Genomic DNA, 21,829 nt, shown 5'->3' with positions numbered 1-21,829 from the left:
CCGTGTAAGAAGCAGAAGCATTATACCTGTAGAAAGCTGAGATTTAGTCATGAAGACAGAAGCCACTCTGCAGCCACATGACTGAGGCTGATTCAGCCTTGAGGGCATCCTGGGGAGCAGAACACAGGGATGCTACCATGCATGATGTGCGCCTGCCGCCACCAGGGAAGATTCTTTAGAGCATGCCAGGCAGTCCCTATGGGTCTCAGAAACTTCTGTGACACTCCTATCAATTGATATATGTGGCATGCGTTGTCAGAAACCAGACAGACACAATCTTCTCAGTACTCCTGGATGATAGAGGAGTTTTAGAGGCACATAAAAATCAATTTCCTTCCAGAACTGTGGTATACTTTGGGTTATTTGGATATTGGTTGAGATAAACCATGCATTTCTTCAATAAAAAGGAATTCAAATTGGGATGCCTATTAGGTAATATAAAAAATTGTTAATTTGGTTTCATAAGGTTTCACACTGACCCGTCTGCTCGCCAGTGCAGACTGGAGAGGTTCACTTGAGATTCAGGCAGCCTGAAGAAGAGACCAGAGTCTGGAAATGTCTGGGTGTGCCTTTATTCTCTGGTGCTGCTCAGCTGCACGCACTGGCACGGCAGCCGCAGGCCCCAGCCTGCCCGCCTTCATAGCAGCCCTGGCTGCTTAGTTTCCCACTAGTGCTCATGGTAATCCACATTTATACGAAGATACACAATAATCACCAGGTGCCAGTAACCGACTTGGTTAGACTTGGATTTGATGACTCCAACCCCTGCCCCACAGCCTGCACCCAGTGGTAGCCATGTTAAGCTTCATTTTTCCCCCGCATGAGCTACTCCCCAGACTTTTATTAGTTTTGGGTTTTTTTTTTTTTTGACATGTTCCCTAGGCTGGGGACAAATTTGCAATCCTCTTACTTTTGTCCTCTGTGTTGGGATTATAGGTATGTGCCGCCATGCTCTATAATACTATTATTTATAGTTTGTATTTGAAAATAAATTATCAGAGATTTGATCTAAAATATTTGGCAACAAAAGGCAAAATAGTGATAAGTGTTGAATTTAGAAGGTGTGGATTTGGTGTTTTATGTCACTACTATCAATACTTTTATATTATTTTTAGAAGTTTCATATTAAAATGTATTGGCCAGAAGAAAGTGTTAAATACATACTTCCTGTAGATTCACTTGGTAATCTAGACTCCATATAGTTATTTACTGTCTCCACCTTTATCCCTCCCCTCTTTGTAATTATGAAACTCATGTTTAAACACATTGAGCCACGACCTCACTCACTGGCCTGTGAATCCCCCTGCCTGCTTTCTGTTAGGAACTTACAATCTAGCAACTTACTATTTATTACTAGCAACTTAGTATTACTACTAAAATAGTACTAAATATTTATTACTTAGGATTTACGTTATCAAGAGCAAGATGAAAATAGGTGACATGACAATAGAAGCTTCAAGAACAAAAAGTTTCAAGATTATCTTTCCAGTGCTGTAATACTTTCTTTTTGCCTTCTGATTCATAACCTGATAATTATCTGTTAAAGCCAAGAAAAGATGGGAAAACTGCTGCTGCTGTACAGCCCCATTTACAGTTCCATCAGTAGGTATTTTGTTGTTTTATTTTAATCCTTGGCACCTACATTCACTTCTTGAAGATTCAAGAAGTAATGCGTTATGTGTAGGTAGTAGCTATACTGTCAAGATTCTCCACGGGGAGGCCATGGGCTAGGAAAAGAACCAGGAAGTCTGCTGCCTTTCTGGAAGTCTGCTGGCCTGCTGGCTGGGAAACAAAAAGGGGCTCACCCTCGGCCCCCTATCGCTATCCCAGCAGCCCTCTGATTAGCAGGAACACATGCTAAGACGATAGTAAAACTTAATGCATGCATTGATTGATTGACTTTACAGGCCTGAGCCATTAATCTGAGCATGTTCAGAGGATAATATGCATTATAGCAACTATGGGGGAGATTTATTTTTGAAATTCTATACTGATTTCACTATTTTGTTTCGTTCCATTTTATTGTTTTGATTTATTCTCTTAAAAAAATAATAATATAAAAGAGCTCTCCATGCACTCAGGCCCAAAGAGAATAAAAAAGGCAATTCAAGCAAAGTAAGATTGAGATTTTGGATTTCTTAAATTCAAAGCCCAGTGCAGGCCAGTTTCCTTTCCGTATCTGCATTACTAGCTCACACATTATTTGCTCCCACTTGTCTTCTACAGGGCATTTTCTTGCAATAGGTAAGTAGTTTGCTTTATTTAAGTTTATTTGGGTATTTGGCACGTTTGAAAGATAATTTTCGAGGAAAAAAAGGGGGGCGGCTTGCAGTAAAAACAACCGAGGTCGATGAGCAGTGTAGAATTAATTCAGATTGGCTATCCAAGGCTATAGTGCTTATCCAAAAACTATCCAGCCTCGCTGGAAGGGCTGTCCCAGCCGGAGATTCCGGGAAGTGTAGTCCAGAAGACCCGCACGGTCACGGACACACTCTAGGAAAAGCACCTTTCATGCGCTATCTGCGGGAGAAAACAGAGGACTACAGGACGTCAACATTCCCTGTGTTTGGGATTCTGGCTGCAAGAAAGCAGAGCTCGAGAATCTACTCCTAACCGGCCCCTTGGGAAACACTCCGCGGAGCTCCTGTAGACGTCACTTCCGCTCTGGGAGCGGGGAGTTCTGGGAAATGTAGTTTGGGGACCCCAAGGTAGCCGGATAATTTCTGCTGCAGGAGGCCGAGCTGCCTCCCGGCTCCCGTCGGGAATCTGGGAAGCGTAGACCAGGCGGGCTCGGCAGCGTAGCCACTTCCGTCCCAGGTGTGGGAGGCCGCGGCCTGCACATCTCGCAGGAAGGTGAGCTCTGCCCTCGGCGCATTTGCTCCCGGCGTCTGCGCGGATCTTTCCTGCTTTCGCTCCTGGCCTGTGGCAACCAGGCAGGCGACCCGGGGGAAGCGAATTACCTCTGCGGGGAAAGGCGGGTTTTGTGGTCCCTTTGAATGGACTTGCACGGCATGCTGCAGCTGGCAGCGCATCCCCGGCTTGAGCTCTGTACCCCGCCTCCCACGGGCCAGAGCCAGCCCTGCACTTTTCAGTAGTATATGGCTCGACTTTTGCTCTTCTTTAAAATGGTCCTAGTGCCTACCGGCTTACTGTACCAAGGGTTGAACCCAGAACCTTTGCACTGAGCTATTCCCAACCATAGCCTCTTTACGTGACAGGTTTTCGCTGAGTCTCTGCGTTGCCCAGGCTGGACTCGAACGTGATTCTCCTGCCTCAGCCTCCCATCGTGCAGAGATTACAGGTGTGCACCGCTACGCTTGGCCCCTAAGAACGATTCTAAGAACAGAGTCAAGCGCGTGGTAGAAGATATGGCAGGTTGCTTGTTACTAGTACTCCGTGAGTTTTTGAGAAGCACCCAGTTCCCCCGGAAGCTTCAGTGTACTTAGGATGGAGTCAGAGCTCCAGGTGCAGCGTCCCTGGCCTCTGAAGGAAGTGGGGCTGTACCGGGATCCCGTATACGACTGACTTTATTCTTTTTCATAGAGAGGGTCCCTCCGGGCTGTTACCTGGGATCTCCACTGTAATCGATGGGAAGTTCTGACGAGGTTCTGATTTCTCGCCTGGGCTCCAGGCAGCAGTCTTTTCTGAGGGTGGAATTTACCGTCCTTCCCTCCCCCTACCTATCTCCGATGATGCGGGAGGTATTTTCTTTACTTCTTGGCTAAATCTGCTACAACACCGCTGTGGTGTTTGTTAAATAAGTCCCGGAAGGGATGGGATAGTGCTGAGGCATGAATCATACAGTATAAAACATTTAGTGCTAAATATTATTGTAAGAGAATTGTATGACTTAACATCATTAACTGTCACAAGAATTCTACAGTTGAGGGGACTGTTGGCTCATTCATCCAGTGAAGAAACCTATGGGTTGTTTGTCCTGGTTTTCACAGTTAGGTAGCTAGGGAATTTAGGTAGTTTACTCCATTGCCTTTGTTGTTGTTTTGTTTGTTTGATGTGTGTATTGTTTGTTTTGTTTTTGTTCTTTTGAAACGGAGCCTTTTTATGTAGTGCAGGCTAACCTGGAACTCATGACCCTCCTGCTTCAGCCTCTTGAGAAATGGGATTACAGGCATGGGCCACTATGCCTGGTTCAGGACCAGACCAAATGGAGACACAGCACCAGAGGGACTCTAGAAGGCAGCTTTATTACACTAGCGGGCTGACGGGAATCTCAGTTCCAAATCATCACCCATGATTGGAGTTTTCCAATTGTTTTGGTTACTTTTCTCTTGTTGTTGGGACAAAATACCTGACACCCAAAATGAAGGAAGGAAAGGTTTATTTAGCTTATAGTGTTTGGAGGTTTCAGTCCACAATCAGCTGGCTCCAAGGCAGGGTGGCATGGCATTGGGACAACATTTCAAGGAAGCAGCCAGCAAAAGCAGCCAGAGCAAAAGAAGAGCAAGCCTCTTGCCTCCTTGCACAAGATGAGGATACTTACAAAGTGAGAACCCTGGCTCCCTGCTGAGTCTCTCAGTTAAACTTCTAAACTTCTCAAGTTGATACAATGTATCAAGCATAACACCAATCTTCTAAAAGGAAGTATAAAAGGCAGATAATATGATTGGTTACACATGTCTTTGTCATTAATTGCTAGGCAAAATTCACTCTTACAGAAACAGCAACTAAATGAAGTTACTGTGGTACAGCACAGAGAAAGAATCCATCATTGTTTGAGACCAGGCAGAGATGTCCTTGCAGTGATAACTCTGGGACTGGGAATCAAGAGAAACATTTCTTTCTGGCTGAGTTATGCTCATCTTGTAGTTTTAAGCTTCCTAACAGTCGGCCACATTTTTGAGCAGTGTTAGCAATATGCTTAGTATTAGAAATATGTTTTTAAAATTTTCTTTGCATTAAAATAGCTTCTACACTATGTTGCTTTATTTTATTTTTTTAAATTTAATTTTATTTTTTACTATGTTGCTTTACTTTTTAACGTCTCTGCCATCTTGCACCTCCCATGATACATACATGACTGTCCCATCTGGTGGCCTCTGCCGCTAGCTTTGTAAGAAGTAAGCAATCATCTGTGGGACAGTCATGCATATACCACTGGTGGTTCAGGCCATCTGCCTCGTCATAAGCATGTTCTGTATCAGGCTGACAGAGTGGGTTTTTGTAGAGTCACAAAAGCTATGTTAACGAGCTTTGACTTTTTGGTAAGTGTTTTTAGTCGTCTTCAATTTAATTGTGTTTGAAATGTTTATGGTTCACATTTTGATTATAGAAATAATTATACATTGTAGAGATCGAGAAAATATATAAAATATAAGGAAAAATGTTCTTACTCATGAACACAAGATGTACTAGTGATAACAATATTAGTATTTCCATGTTCCTATTTGGTAGACTTAGTTTTGGATTTTTATCAAAGTTTTACAGGATAGGTTTTATTTTTCCCTAGTGCTTTATTACTATACAAAAAAATTTTTTTACTATGGAAATTTATAAAAATAACCCTGACCTTCCTTTCCCTCCCATTCCCTTCCTGTTCCCACCCCTAGATATATGGATGACTTTACTACAGTGAAATCTTCACAAGTCAGTGTTGTTTTGCCTTCCATGTTTAGGGTGAATTCTCTGAGACACATTATAGAGTCTGTAGCTAAAGCTAATTCCTGAAGCCATCCAATGTCCAGTAACAGTGATCACAAAGACTTACTACTGTGAAGCATTTCGGTCCCAGCCCTGAGTGGTGGAAATCACAGTAAACTTTTCTCAGGCTGTTGGATACTTGTGTGATAGGCAAGTGACGATTCTTCTATTTGTGACAAAATTCATGAAACTTTCGATGGCTGAGTCCACGGGACTGAATGGAGCTCAGTGTTGACAGACACTAGGGGGCCAGTTACACATGACTAAAATAATCGTCAGTGAGATCACTGCTGACGCGTAACACAGTGAACAGCCACGGGCTTTAGACATGTTTCCTCACAGGCTCTATCGCTCTGTCCATTTGACCTTTTTCTGCTTTAACATATTTTTACCATTATCAGTTTTAATGCATGTTAGCAGATTGAGTTTGCTTATGCTGTTTAGGTTTATACTGAATTAGTATTTTTTTCATCTCCTTTGGAAATATTTTATCTGCAGTTCTTACAGCCTGCTCCTGGAGCCTCCTTATTCAGTCCTTTCAAACTTGGCATTGATTCCTTGAATAAATAACAACTGAGTTGGCATCAGTAACATCTGTGGAGTCCTCCAGGGCCAAATACAATCTAGCGAAATCTTTTCTCTTCTAGTTGAAAGACTGTGGTGCTGTTTACATTGTCATCACTCTGAGAGTAACCGTTCTTTCTCAAGGCCCCATAATTTTAAACAAAATTATTTTCTTCTGGACACATTTCCTCGCCTGCTACAATCAAACATGAGCTAATCAGCTCATCACTGGTAAATTAGTGTCCATGTTTGGGTAAGAAATAGAAGCTGAATATCTGAATATCTGGACCTTGCTTTGGTTGCAACTTCATTTTCATGATTGGTTTTTGTGGAAAAAAAATTCTGCCGTGATAAAACATTTTATTTGAAGTATTTTAACTTTCCAGAATATTGCTTTATTCTGAGTTATTTGTAAAGAGTGCCAACAATGTAGACATGCATTGTATTCAATGTGTGGTGGGTTGTCACTTTGTAATAAGCAAAAGGCTTTGCTAATTCAATAACTGTCATCACTGTTGTGCCTCAAGCATGACAAACCCTGCTTTTCCGTTTTCTGATGAACATGTGCTGACAATAAAAAACTTAAACATGCGGTACAGCAGTGCATGTTGTCCTTGACATGCCGATCAGTTAGCATCTCTTTAATACAATGGAGGTAACCCTTCCTGGGTCCTGTGTGTGTATTATGCTTAGCTACGGAACAGAGAAGCACATGGGGTCCCATCAGGGTTACAGAGCTCAGCTGCTTTAATCAGAGGCAGCCATGCATGTGATTTAGCCAAGAAGGAACATAATCAGATATTAACTGTATCTAATAGGTAATGGATCAAGGATATTATGTAGCTTGACCACTGCTTGGAAGCATATGAAACCAGAATTGCTTTTTTTTTTTTTTTTAATTTAGTCTTGTCTTTTTGAGACAGGGTCTCACTATGCAGGTCAGGCTGAGTTCACTCTGTAGCCCAGGCAGGTCTTGAACTCACAACGGATCCTCCTGCCTCAGCCTCCCGAGTGCTAGGATTACAGTGTGCCATCACATCCAGCCTGCTTTTTATTTTTAATTATTTTGTGGTTTGAAGTACTAGGGAAGGAATCCAAGGCCCCACATATGCTTGGCAAGTAACACGCTCTGTTAAGAGTAAACTGAGGCATCGCGGAGGCCACCAAGTCAGGTGAAGCTGAAGCAGTAAGCGAAGTTTATCCATCCCCTGCACCCCTGCAGGCGGGCAGGGTGATAAAGCCATCGGCCCCAAGGAACGGGCGTGGGAAGGTTTTACAGGGTGTTTAGATGGGAGAGGAGACTGGCGGGGAGGAGTGGGAAATTTTAGTCTGAGTCTGGGGAGTCGGGAGTCTCGTTGACATCCGTCCGTGTCTTGTAGGTGTGGCCGCATGGCATCGTTGCTTGTTTGTCGCTTTGGGCAAGCTACGCCTCCTGTTACCTCTGTGTCTCGGCAGCTGAGGTCAGCGGCTCTGCTCAGGGAGTTTTTCTTCTCTGTGGGTTGTGGGGCTGAACACCGCCAGCCTGTCCTAATTTTGAGTCCCTGTGTGGTTAGGGAGCCCCTGCTTGGAAAAGCTGGTGAGGTGGATCTTGACCGGAAGCCTTCTGCGTGCTGAGTGTGCACTTGAGAGGCACCCACAGCACAAGTTGCCTGCAGTCTTTCCTCCTAGCAGCAGCGTCAGGAGCATCTTACCAGAGCAACCGAGAGCCGGGTCCCCGACCTTGCTCTGTTCCTGGCTGTGATTTCCTGACAGTTTCTTTTTTTGTTGTTTTTTTTCCTTTTTATCGGTACCAGGGATCGAACTCACGACTGCCTGCTTGCAAAGCAGGTGCTTATGCCGCTGAGCTAAATCTCCAGCCCTGCCTGACAGTTTCTTAAAGGCTCAGTTTGCAAACTGCCTCTGTTCATCTCATAGTCTGTGGTTTGCAACTGTCTCTGCAAACTCCGGTCACCTGTGGGGAGTTCATAAAAAAGCTTTGCTAGGTCCTGATTTATAGATCCACCACTGACTCTGGGCAATGATGCTATTTTTAAAAGCTCCCAGGTGATGCCCGTGACCTAACAGATTGAAAGCCCTGGTCCTAGAAATGAGAGCAGTGTCTGGGCTGATTATCCTTGGCTGTTGTGCTGGCTAAATGGAAAATTATGAGCAAATAACTTAAAATCTTGATGTCTCAGTAGTGTCATTGCTGATGGAAATTACAGCTATCCCACCTCCCCAGGCATTGTGAAGGTTAAACGGGGCACTTCCTCTAAAGCACACGCTTTGCTTTTGGCTTCCCACACTTTCTTGGCTCCCTCTTCTGCCTCAGGGACTCTCATCTGTTCAAGCACACTGAGGAGTCCCTCTCTCAGAGCTCCACCTTTGAGCTCTAACCCAGCCGGATCAGGTCTCAGGTCTCCCGCAGAGCCCTCCTTTCCTCTCCCTCATGCACACTCTACTTGCATTTATCCAGGATCCGCATCCTTTTTAGAAGGTGTTTGGAAGATGTGATATGTGAAAGAAAATGCCATTCTTTCTCTGCAACTGTGCGGCCACGTTGCACACACATTCTGTTTATTCTGCAAAGCATCACCTGTGGGCAGGAACCCTGGAGCAGAGGCAAGAGCAGACCTCTCTCCAAGGTGGTGCTCAGAGGCTCGGCCCGATCCTCAGTTCATGATTAGCTTTTTTTTTTTTCTTTTCCTTTTAGTTCTTTCTCTTCCATCAATGGCCTTGAACTCATCCCAGAACGTTCATAACATAACAGACTTTGAGGCAGAACTCACAGAATTAAACTTGTGGACTCCAGATCCTTGCAAGGGTCAGCGCTGAGCAGCTTTTCACAGGTGAGCACACTTAACCCTGTAAACAGCCCCTGGGCATGGAGGACCACCGGGCGGCTCTCCTTAAAAAAAGAGCCTTTGTCTCCACCTTGGCTAAACCTGGCCCTATTTCTGTGTATTGACACGTGCACAGCTGGCAAAGTCTTGTCCTTGTCCCCTCCATTGGCTTTAAGCAATGAAAAGTGGTGACAGGTCACTGTTGCCCTGCCCACAGCTCCCAAGAAGCATGTGTGAGCTGGGCGGGAGGGAGAGCCGTGCTCCACACTCCTAGCTGGGATCTGATCTCGGGATGAGAGGCTATGATGTCCCAGACATAGAACATTACACAGCAGAATGGAAGCACCATCCCATTAGGCACCACCTTGAACTGTGTTACGCAGATTACTTTTTTGCATCTCCTTCTCTGCACATGGCAGAGGTGATTTCAGGCCTCCTGCCCAGCCCAGCTCACAGCGTCATCCTGAAGCCACTGCCCTCTGCATGAGCTCATAAAACCTGGATTTGCCCCGGGTCGAGGCCTTTGTTGCCGTTAACCATCACCCTAGCTGGACTTAGGACCCCCCCTGGCCTCACTGGTAATGGTAGACTAGAATTAACTCGCTTGAGATTCCAAGAACTTTTCCACGGAATTACAAATATAAACTTCCCAGGCTGGGACAAGGACCGAAAAGGGCTTTTATTACATGAGTCAGTGTTCTTATCCCAGTGTGGTCTGGTCTAAGTGAGGCAGAAGGTTTCATCTTTTAACACCAGACATATACAGTAATAGCTGCCTGGAGTGTAACTCAGTGGCAGAGCCCTTGCCCTGCCATGCTCAAGAACCTGGTTACATCCCCAGAATTGCAGAAAAAATATTGTGTTGGTGTGGGGATATATTTGTTGTAGCTATGAGTTTCCTGTGGCTGCAGGAAGATTATTAACCAACCATTTGAGTAAAGGGTGACTTTCCCTGGACAGAACAAGAATCGCTGCATCCAGATGTCTTACAAAATACTTTTGCAAGCGCAGTCTTATGGTGCAGAATAGTACCTACTCTGCAGCACCAGGAAATAGAGAACCTTGGTGTTTTACATAGCTTTCCGCCCTTCTCACATACCGCCCTAATGAGAATCCTGTAACATTGGCACTACAGTGATCCCAGCTTTCAGACGGCAGGGTTGAATCACTGGAGGGATGATGAACTTACCTGGCTACTCAGCAAGTACATAGCAGCTGCGGGTTCTGAACACAGGTGTTTGGCACCTGGAGTCCACTTTGAATGCACACATTCCCTGCTGCGTCTTCCCCGGGGTTCCTGGCGTGGGGGAACACCTTGGGAGCTGGCACAGCTGTGAGGGCTGAGTGGGGGCTGGAATCCAGGCCACGCTGCCCACCGCATAGCAGATGCGTGTGGCCATCTGAGGGGAGGGAACAGACACCTTTCCCCTGAAGTGCACAAGGGTACATTTCCCTTTTGCTCATGGCTTCTTTCCTGTTACCCTGTTCTGCCTTCTCAGGGCTCTGACCTTCCCTAGGAAAAGGAGGAAAAAATGACCGAGTTCCAGGTGAGTTGATTTTCATTTCTGCCATTTATATCTTATTTCTCAGCAGGCAGACAACCTCTTCCCCATTCCTAGCCAAAATTATGAATGGCAACATTCTTTTGATATTATTTACTGTCATGTTGTTAGCTTTTGTTTTTGTCCTTTTAATTTTTTTCTTTGGTGTTTTGTTTTTCGAGACAGGGTCAGGCTGAATAGTTCTGGCTGGCCTTGAACTCACTGTGTAACCCAGGCTGGCCTTGAAAGCAAGGTGATCCTCCTGCCTCAGCCTCCCATTGCAGAGATTAACAGCTGTGCTTACCATGCCTGGCTTCTTAATAGTTTTTGACTTTTTATTTCGCGAATAATAGTAGAGAATAGAAATTGTAAAATCTCACACGTTATTTTGTTTACATCACTTGGGTTTTTTCATAGTTATTTTAAAATACACTTTCATAAATATATTTGCAATAATAGGTGTAATTTAAAATTTGATTCTTTTACTTCAAATAGTATTTTTATTATCTAATATTGTTTCAGTGAACTGTTTTTACCCCCATTACCTTTTTAAATTATTTCCCACTCACAAGCTTTTGCATTCCTGAGGATTCTTAGTTTTGCATTGGAATATAGTTTTCTTACATATAATCTTTACTTAAAAAGCTTTTCTGAGAGAATTCTGGGGCTGGGGATTTAGCTCAGCGGCATAAGCGCCTGCCTTGCAAGCAGGCCGTCATGAGTTCGATCCCCGGTACTGATAAAAGGAAAAAGACAAAAAAAAAAAAAAAAAAAAAAAAAAGCTTTTCTGAGAGAATTCTATTTTTTTTTTCTTTAATGTTCTAGAGTCTTTTAAAAAAGTCCTTTTTCCTCCCTAAGTCATGCCTTTAGAGCTTTTTAAAACCAACACCTAAAGTACAGTTTTGTGTACCAAAGCTAAACTTAAAAGAAAAAAATATTTTTCATACAAGTTAGATAATTTCATCTCAGTACCGGAAGCTTTCTGTGTGTGCTGTGTGTGTCTGTGTACTTCATTACTTATGAATTTGTTAATTAACACAGGTGATTGATCTAACATTTCTCAAGTCATACTGTGGCACTGACAGGAACTTCTGTCTGTCCGTTTACTACACTGTTCTCATGAAGACAAGAGGTTCGGGCTCTCTAAGATGAGGGTCCAGCCAGCTCCAGGGCCTCTGACTCCTGGTCAGCAGAGTCAGGCAGCCCCGTGGGGAGAGGGTCACAAAGCTGCAGAGGCAGCCAGAGCAGAGTTCACTCCGAGCTGAGAGTGGGATGCTCAGAGCTACAGCTGGGACGATCGCAGGATGGGCAGGGCTCCACGTAAAAATGTTTAATTTCCTTGCCAAAAAAAGTTATAAGACAGACAGCAACACAGAAGAACAAATATTTCTAGTGTACCTGGAAATAAAGACTTTGTGCCCCTAAATGAATATTATTATAAAGTGAGAAATACAGATAAATGGCAAATGTATGAAGAGTCATCTTTATTACTATTCAACGTTATGAGAATTTTTTAAAAAATTGTTACTTTCCAGATTTACTTCTGAGATTGTCAAAAGGTTTTGTTCGTTTGGTTAAGTACAGTATTTATATGTAGTATTGGATCAGCATAAGATTAATATTTTCTTGGAGAAAGACTTAGTTTGAAAAACCTTTTCTTGGGGAAAGGTTTTTAGAGCTGCCGTTGTAATTTCAAAATGTTAAAAGTCACTATTCTTCAGCCTGATTATTTCTACTTTCTGGCATTTAATTTGAAGAGATAATCAACAGTTTCAGGGACTAAGAACTATATAAAAGGATGGTTTTTGCACCATTTTTTATAGCAGGTCATCTAAAACTAAGTATGTATTAATTGAATCAATTCACTGTAATGTGGGTCATCAGTTCCATGGATTACTATGCAGCCCTAAAGAGGGGTGAAAATAACGATAATGAGGTTAATACTGGTGCTGACACTTACTGGGTAGTTACTATGTGACGGGTACTGTTCCTGAGTGCTCCTGGGACTCTGTGGCATAGGTATCAGCATAAAAATGAGTGAAGGAGACGCTCGTCCATGACCCTAGGATCTGCCAGCACAGGGCAGCACTTCTGGATGTGAACACAGGCAGTGAGGCCCCAGATGCGGCCCAAAGGAAGGAGAGTAGATTGTGGATGAAGTAAGTGCTGTGTGCATGTGAAAGAGGGCAAACACGATGGGCACGTCTTTAAGACTGTGTGAAATAGCAGCAGCCCAGGATGCAGAGAGTTCCGGGGATGGACCGTTTGGAGTGGCATCAGCAAAGAGCAGCAAACGCGAGGATTTCGTTTCCTGCAGCCCCTTTGGTGGCTGCAACCAACAGCATGGAAGGCAAACCAGGGCACCCACTTCCATTTGCTTGGAGTCCCTGAGAATCCAGAGTAACTTCCTGCTTTAGGCGTTCTCAGCCCTCACCCTGTTCATAAACAGTCGATGTGTGTTTGATGCTGTAGGAGGCGGTGACCTTCAGGGACGTGGCCGTGGTCTTCAGCGAGGAGGAGCTGGGGCTGCTGGACTCTGCCCAGAGGAAGCTGTACCGGGACGTGATGCTGGAGAACTTCAGGAACCTGCTCGCCGTGGGTGAGGCCCTCGAAGGGTAACCCCTGGCTGCTCTGTGGGCTCAGGGTGTCTGTGGGCTCAGGTTTTGAAATTTTGGGCCTCTTGAAATCATCCATTGAACTTGGGTCCCTGAAGGGCCTGGAGTCCCCGTGCGGCATAGACACGAGGTCTCTGGCTGTCCTCTCCAGGCCAAAATCTCTCTTTTGAGGGGTAAATGGACAGATTAGGATCCTGCTCCATTGATTTGTCGTGAGATCAGCTCAGTTGCTCCAATTTGTTTTTGTTGTTGTTGTGGTTTATTGGGGCACCAATAACTATTTATTAATTTGATTTCTGGGAAGTACTGTTTTTTCTTTAACGGTGTATTTGTGTTTTGGGATGGGTACCAGGAATAGAACTCACACCCTTGCACTTGCCAGGCAGGTGCTTTCGCTGCTGAGCAAAATCCCTAGCCCAACAGGGTGTTCGTAAATAACTTCAAAAATACCTGCCTTTATCTGAATTCACTCAAAGTATCATTGTGCCCTTTGCTTTTTCTCTCCATATATGTATAATCAAAAGCATATAAATATATATATGTGTGTGTGTGTGTGTGTGTGTGTATTCATAATGTTCTTTTTCTGAACCTTTGAGGATCATTTGCATACACCATGGCCCTTTTGTGTAAGACTTCAGGGTATATGCAGAGTTTGGTAGTCCCCAAGAGAACCCTCACTTCCAACATCAACTACAAGTTTGGAGAGCCCCCAAACCACTAGACCTGAAAATTCACTAGAGGGACTCAGAATTCACCAGAGGGCATTACCTTCACAAGCATGGTGTGTTAGGAAAGAGATAGACTGAACTCCACCAAGGAAGGAAACCCATGGGGCACAGCTAAGAATGGTCCAAATCTGAAGCTTCCGTGCATCCTCTTTGGGAAGTTCATTATTTAACGGAAAAGTTGTTTCCATTTGTCTCTTTGAAGGGGCCTTCTGTTCCTGTGTAACATACCCTAACAGTGTTTCGAGCAGTCCCTAAAGCACAATGGCCTACCCTCACCTTTTTCTCTGCCCCACTCTGGAATCCTGCATGCCTTTTATTGGGAAATGGTGTTTAACAACAAGACCTGGAAACTACGGTCATTCTTGGATTCAGGGGCTAGAACTCAGAAGTGTGTATTTGTGCACATGTATGTGTGTATAGTTACACATGCACATATATTTTTATGTACCTGAACACAAATATCCATATAAATCTTTATACAAGTGAATATTCAGTCTAGTCCAAAATAAGAGAAATATTACAATTATATTGTCGTATCAGTTTTTGCCCATGAGACTGACACAAATTCAAAACATAACACTACTTTTTTGACTAACCATGTAGAATAAAGTAGGCTTACACCTTGAAAATAAAAATGCAAAATGAGGGAATCAGACACTATCAACAAAGCTGTGTTTTGACAAACTCATCAGGCTTAATTATTTTGCTTTTCTTACTTTCTTTTAACAGCACATCAGCCCTTCATACCAGACCTGATAGCCCAGCTGGAGAGAGAAGAGGAGCTTTTGATGGTGGAGACAGAAACCGAAGGAGGTGATCATGCAGGTGAGAGCTGTGCGGTAGGAACAAAGCAGGCAGAGCTTAAAGACACGACGCCCCGCCGTGTCTCCCCCGCCCCGAGCCTTCCCCGCTTCCAGCTGTGCTTGGCTCTGCCTCTTGTGTCTGTGCCTCCCGCACCACGCTGTGCTGCCTGTCAGACCTGACAGCTCTGTTCTGCGTCAGGTTCATGGCTTGCTTTTGTCTCTGCCTCAACCAAATGAATCGGTTAATCGAGGCCTGGCTTTGCTGTGTTCAGCCTACCTTCAGACAGCTGAGAGGCTCAGAACAAAGGGCGTAATGGAAGGCCCCTCCAGAAAGCTGACTGCTGTCTGGTGAACGCCTCTCCTGAGTGTTCAGCATCCTTGCGTATGCATACCTAGGTGACCGTTGTACCTTAGAGACATGCAGGGCCGGTCAAATAAAGTAGGCACCAAAAATGATCAGTTCCAACATCTAACTGACCTTTGCTATGCCAGTGAGGCAGCTGAATCCATATACCCAGCGTCTCGTCTTCCCATTCTTGCTTCTGTCCTAAACAGTCTCGTGACTGAGCTTCAGTCTTGAAGTAGAAATTTCAGGTTGTACATTTTCTTGGGTCCAAACCATTTGGTAGTGTTTCCTGAGTCCTCTAGACTCTCACATCAAAAGCTACGGTTACAATTGTATAGCTCCTGGGTAGGAAAAAGAAATTCAAAATGGATGAATTCCACTTCTGCAATTTTCATTTCTGCCTCAGTTAATTTTCTTTGTCAATCATGATGTGGTACTTTTTGAGAGCAGGGGTCCACAAGCTTTTTCTCTGAAGGTCCAGCTTATTTGAAGCTTTGCCAGCCGTGTATGGTTTTGGTCACGTGCCTTTTGTTTATGTTCTACCATTTAAAAAATGTAAAAACTAGCCAGATGCAGAAGCACACTCCTGTAGTCCCAGATACTTGGGAAGTGCAGGCAGGACTCTTTGAACCCAGAACTTCAGAACCAGCCTGGGCAACATGGTGTGACCCCATTTCAAAAGATAAACAAAAAAATAGAAAAACTAATACTAGGTCAAGAGCTATTTAAAAAAAAACAACCCAGGCTAAGGTGATAGTATACCAGTCTCCTTTCCTGATACCATCAGTACCAACATAGTGTCACCTGTTAAAACGTTTAATTCTCTTACATATATTGCTACCATTTCTATACCTTATATTAATGAGAAATTTTGACTATATGTACATTTTTATTTTTAATGCACTGTTTTTCTCTTTCTCATACTTTGGGGAAATCCTTCTCAGTCTAAAATTGTAATTAAGGCTGGGTATGGTGGCACATGTTTGTAATCCCAGCACTCAGGAGGCTGAGGCAGGAGATTGCTGCGAGTTCAAGGCCAGCCTGGGCTACAAAGTGAGTTCAAGGCCAGCCTGAACTGCATAGTGAACCTCTGTCTCAAAAAGACCAAATTCAATTAAATTAATTAAAATTGTAATTATTTTGTGTGTGTCACGGCTGCATAATATCAGTCTGTGGATATGACATGCATCCTTTATTTCCCACTTGGTGAGCATCGGCTTATTTCATTTCATTTCTTAACTAATAACAGGCGATACAGCAGTAGAAACCCCAATTCAAATGTCCTATCAGAAATTCAAAGAGTAAACCAAACTTTCCTGAGCTTTAACTTTGGAGCTGTAACCAAAATAAGTAGCCCGCCTTGGCTTCCCTGCAATCTCCAGGAGGGGACTTGATTCACTTCAGTGGAGAAATGATGAAGTGAAGATTCTCACGGGCACTGTCTTGGCAGGTCCCCTGTAGGACAGAGAAAAATTTTCCAAGCCGCAGCCCATCCATCCCTTCCAAAGTCCACATCCACATCCTTCCTAGATTGCCTTTGCCTGTGTCAGACAAGGAATGTTCAGGGAGAAACAAGAATCATGAAGATTGACACTTTCATTCTCTCTACCCCTTATTCAAAAATAGGGAACACTCTCTCTGCATTTTTATTCCCTGTGGGTTAGCTGTCAGATAAGTAATACAGATTGTGGACGATTGCCAGGCCTTTGTTCTCAGTCAGATCTAGTGTGTAGTTCTCGGCTGATGCACGCTGCAGGCTGAGAGGTGGGGAGGTTGCACTCTCCTGCTGCACACATTCAAGGGGGAGAAGGGGTGTGCCTCAAGTGGAGAGCTGCTCCCTGTATGTTGGATCATCAGCCTAAGAATCACAAACCTACCTTTAATCTTTTTCTAAATGTACACATCTGAACTTTCTATCTGAGCCTTGTAATTGTTTAGCGACCTAGACCTTTCTTACCCTCCAGACCAGTGATTCTCATACCTCGTGGGCCGTGACTGGGTACCGCAGCCCAGGACCAACCCAGCAGCAGCTGCTTAGCTGATACAAACGTTTCATTCAGCAGGATGCCTCACCTGTTTCTCTCATTCTAGCTTCTCTTAAAATTCCGTGTCGCCACTGTGTGTCCTCCTGCCTCAGCTTTCCAGAGGGCTGGGATTATAGGCATGTGCCACAGGCAAAACTTGTCAGGGAGCACAAATTATAACTTAAATCTTGGGGACATCCACGGCTGTCCTTGTCCTTGTCCTACCCTTTGAGCCAGACTGGAACACAGAAACGTGCCGCTCTTTTCTGGTCACAGCTGGTCACCCTGGTCACCCAGGGTTAGTGACCATGTGGCACTGACAGGGCAGGATAAGAGCAGCTGATGACAGGCACCTGGGGAATTATCGTCCCCCATTGCCTCCTGTCTCGTCCTTGTAGGAATGCTCTGTTCTCCTTGGTAGACACCATTACTGTTCCTGGAAACACTCAGGGCCCTTCACGCACTGTTCTTGACCAGATGTAATCAGGAAACACCAACGTCCTGGCTGCCTCTTTTCAAAGGAATTAAAAGTGCTGTGGTTTACAGTGACTTAGAAGAGATTATTTTCGTGAAGATAAATAGCTCATTAAAGACAGGGTATATCAATTCGTCTAACATAGATTAAAGTGTTTACCTTCTTAATCATAGCATTTAACACATAACTGGCTTACAAATAAAAACACTGTCATGAAAGGAGAAAAAGTTATTATCAGGGCAAAAAGCATTTGTCCACTTTCAACCACTGTTATTCTTTCCAGTTGGAGAACATTCCTTCTGTTTTCTCCTTTAGGTCTGTAAGCATCCCGTGATAAACCCATAACATGCTTACGCTTCTACTAGGCTTTTTGCATGAGACCCCTGCATTTGCTGTCTTTTGTGTTACAAAACCCCGATCTTGATGCATACGTATAGTCTGAATTTCGTCCATCCTATTTATACCACTATGCAGCCAAACATGAGGAATTTTTCTAGGATTCATAAAAGTAGTGGCATGAATTTTCTTTTATTCATTCAAGTTTCATGTTACAACCCAAGTGTAAAATTTTGAACTCTCTGAATAAAGCATTTATTTGTGCATTTGTCTGAATTCTCTTTGTAGGAAGCAACATTCAACATAAGGAGCATATTCAAGAAGTGGAGTTAAGTTACCTTTTCCCCAAAGAGCTTTCCTCCTGCCAGACCTGGAAACAAGCTGATTCCATGAAAAACTTTCAGGGAAAGAATCTTCAGTTGTCAAAACAAGGTGATTCTCCCTGCCAGATCTGGGCGGGAATGCCAATGCAGATTTCTGAAGATGGGAACTATGTAGTGGGTGATTCTAATTACGTTACAAGTCAAGAGTTTCCATGCGTGAGAGCCCAGCACTCTTGGAGGAAAATGTATCTACCTGAGGCCCATAATCCTCTGTGTAAATGCCCACAGATCTCCATGAAAAATAATTTCGGTAAGGGTGAGAGTGTCAGTTGGATTTCACATCGCAGTGATAATCTGGGAGTACCCAGAAATGAAAAAAGCTACAGTTGCAGTGACTGTGGAGAAGATATCCTGGACGTAGCATTTCTCAATCAGAGCCAAATCCAGGCAGAGCAGAAGCCCTGCCCGTGTACTGCGTATGGAGAAGACGTCAGTGATGACCGTGGCCCTGAGGTTCAGCAGCAGCTGTGCCTAGCAGGGAAGCCCTGCATATCCAGTCCATATGGAAGGGGCTGTAATTGTAAGTCAGTTCTTCATAGCCGTCCAAGTGTTCAGAGAGGTGAGGGTGGTGAGGGCTTGCATCCGCAGTCCCAGCAGAGATCATGCCCAGAGAAGTCATGTACATGTGGTATATATGGCCGGAAGGTCCATCAGCGCCCCTCTCTCAGCAATTACGAACTCGCCCACACTGGAGAAATATCCTGGAGGTGCAAAGTTTATGAGAAAGCCCTCAGTCGCAGCTTAGACCTTAGAAATATTTTTAGGGTCCATACTAGGGAGCGATCCTGTGAATGCGAGGAGAATGGGAACATTTTAAATCAGAACTCATGTCTTGGCGTTGATCAGCATCAGAATTTCCACACTGAAGAGAAACTGTACACCACTATGGAGTATGGAAAGGGTTTAATTAGTAGTTCATATCTTAACGGCCAACATCCACTTCACATGGGGGAGAGTCCGTATCATATTGAGGAGTGTGGTAATGACTTCAGCCTGGCCTCGCATTTTCAGGGCTTTCCGATAGCCCACCCCAGGGAACAACCACATAAACGTTACGTATACAGTAACAGCTTCAGTCAAAATTCATGTATTCAAGACCATCAGAAGATTCCCATTAGAGAAAAACCTTATAAGGAGCGTGGGAATGGCTTCGACTGGAGTTTGAAACTTAAAAATCATCAGAAAGCCCATGCTGGACAGAAACCACACAAATGCAATGTCTGTGGCAAAAGCTTCAGTCATAGGTCGGTTCTGAATGTTCATCAGAGAAGCCACACAGGAGAAAAGCCTTATAAATGTGAGGAGTGTGACAAGGGATTCAGCCGGAACTCGTACCTCCAAGCGCATCAGCGAGTCCACTCTGGGGAGAAACCGTACAAGTGTGAGGAGTGTGGGAAAGGCTTCAGTCGCAGTTCCTACCTTCAGGGCCATCAGCGAGTACACACCGGAGAGAAGCCATATAAGTGTGAGGAGTGTGGGAAGGGCTTCAGTCGGAGCTCACACCTCCAAGGCCATCAGAGAGTGCACACTGGAGAGAAACCATTCAGATGTGCGGAATGCGGGAAGGGCTTCAGCTGGAGCTTTAATCTTCAGATTCATCAGCGGGTTCACACAGGAGAAAAACCTTACAAGTGTGCAGAATGTGGTAAAGGCTTCAGTAAAGCCTCCACTCTCCTGGCCCATCAGAGGGTCCACTCAGGCGAGAAGCCATACCAGTGTAACGAGTGTGGCAAGAGCTTCAGTCAGAGATCCTACCTTCAGAGTCACCAGAGCGTCCACTCTGGAGAGAGACCGTACGTCTGCGAGGTGTGCGGGAAAGGCTTCAGTCAGAGAGCGTATCTGCAAGGCCATCAGAGAGTCCACACCAGAGTGAAACCGTATAAATGCGAGATGTGTGGGAAGGGCTTTAGTCAGAGTTCACGGCTGGAGGCGCACCAGAGGGTGCACACGGGAGAGAAACCATACAAATGTGAGCTGTGTACAAAGGGCTTTAGTGAGAGTTCACGCCTTCAGGCCCATCAGAGGATTCACGCAGAAGGGAGACCCTATAAATGTGAACAGTGTGGGAAGGGTTTCAGTGGGTACTCAAGTCTTCAGGCCCATCACAGAGTCCACACTGGGGAGAAACCTTACAAGTGTGAGGTGTGTGGGAAGGGCTTCAGTCAGAGGTCAAACCTCCAAGCCCATCAGAGAGTGCACACTGGGGAGAAGCCTTATAAATGTGATGCGTGTGGGAAGGGCTTCCGCTGGAGCTCGGGTCTGCTGATTCACCAAAGAGTCCATAATGGTGATAAGTTCTATACAAGGGAAGAGGACAGCAAGGTGTATTCTTCCTCAGAGCAGCTACACTGAAATGAAGGCTTGTAAAATGGTGTCCTGGTTTGCTCTGAAGTCCTCAGGAGGGAGCTGCAGAGTTCCAGCCCCTGGAGTACTTGTAGTATGTGTGCTGCCGAAGTGAGCACACCCAAGTTCTTTTAGTAGAAAAATAATTGTTTTAAATGAAAATGTAACGTGTCTTCCAACTTCAGTGTCTCATGGTTAGGAGGCCACACCACAGAGGCCTTTGATGAGAGGAGTTCTATAACAGATTTTGTCAAAACTTTCCCGAGTTTCTGCACAGGAGCTAGGGCTCCTAAGTATGAGTATGCTGAGGAATGTAACAGAATTACAGTGATGAACATGCCAAACTTACGTCCAATGGCATGTAGCTCGATGAGATTTTGCTCACTGTTAAGTCTACAAAACTATTAATATTTTGCAACTTACAATAAGTACTCAATACTTACTGACTAAAGTATGGAAAGGTATAATACTGAAAATTTTATTCAGCTAATTTCGAAAACCTCAGTGGGTTTGGAAGAGGAATTATGCAGATGCTCTCAGTATTACTTCAAGGATTATTTGAAATGTAGGCAGCGAGCGGTATTGCATGGGAAGTGACATGAATTGGGTTGTAACCCTGCTGGTACTGGTTCCCGTCATTTGTCCCATCCTAAGGAAGGTGAGCCGAGTTTCTAACATGTGGTCCCTTTCTGTGAGTACACAGTCAATGTAAGTTTACCTCTGTGAGTGTGTGTACTTGTATGCACTTTAAATGACAATGCAAACTGATTAACAGTGTTTCTGGGTAACTTTTCAAAAAACGGAATGCTGCATTTTACATAGTTACATTTTTACTTCTGCCCTCTGTTTTAAGGCAGTTTTACTGTAACATTTGGAAAATGTCAGAAGTGTTACTAATAACAAATAGTTTTAAATAAATGTCAAAGTTCTACTGCTTGGTGTTTCACTGTCTGTACTTCCTCAGACTTCGTTTATCTGATTTCTATGTTGGCTTTACCTTCTCAGGCAGCGTTTATGACAAATTTGAAGGACTAAAGTTTCTATTGCCACACTTTCCCATTCACATAAAGGGAAAAATTGTGAATTAAAAATTTTTGATACATTTTGATTAGAATAGTACTGCCACACTGAACTACATCCCCAGCTTCTTTTTGTTTGTATGTATGTATGTTTTTTGAGACAGAGTCTTGC

The 21,829-nt window shown here is 44.2% G+C and overlaps 1 protein-coding gene across 2 annotated transcripts; it reads left to right on the top strand.

Annotated features, from left to right (window-relative positions):
* Window positions 1–2,690: 2,690 nt before the first annotated feature.
* On the top strand, window positions 2,691–21,573 carry Znf112 (zinc finger protein 112). Of its 2 annotated transcripts, XM_003464659.5 has the most exons (7): window positions 2,691–2,853; window positions 3,219–3,301; window positions 8,915–9,050; window positions 10,544–10,591; window positions 13,058–13,184; window positions 14,658–14,753; window positions 18,201–21,573. In XM_003464659.5, exons 4-7 carry the CDS (start codon window positions 10,577–10,579, stop codon window positions 20,645–20,647), a joined length of 2,685 nt encoding a protein of 894 aa, XP_003464707.4. In that variant the 5' UTR covers window positions 2,691–2,853; window positions 3,219–3,301; window positions 8,915–9,050; window positions 10,544–10,576; the 3' UTR covers window positions 20,648–21,573. The 2 variants fall into 2 exon arrangements, with proteins under 2 accessions (XP_003464707.4, XP_023418573.1); XM_023562805.2 differs by lacking the exon at window positions 3,219–3,301.
* The last annotated feature ends 256 nt before the right edge of the window (window positions 21,574–21,829 follow it).

The sequence above is a fragment of the Cavia porcellus genome, unplaced genomic scaffold (assembly GCF_034190915.1).
Source record: "Cavia porcellus strain 051 isolate PalLab524CR breed Dunkin Hartley unplaced genomic scaffold, mCavPor4.1 scaffold_7, whole genome shotgun sequence".
Classification (NCBI taxonomy): Eukaryota; Metazoa; Chordata; class Mammalia; order Rodentia; family Caviidae; genus Cavia; species Cavia porcellus.
The sequence above is the reverse complement of the archived record's forward strand: the minus strand, read 5'-3'. Positions and strand labels throughout refer to the sequence as shown.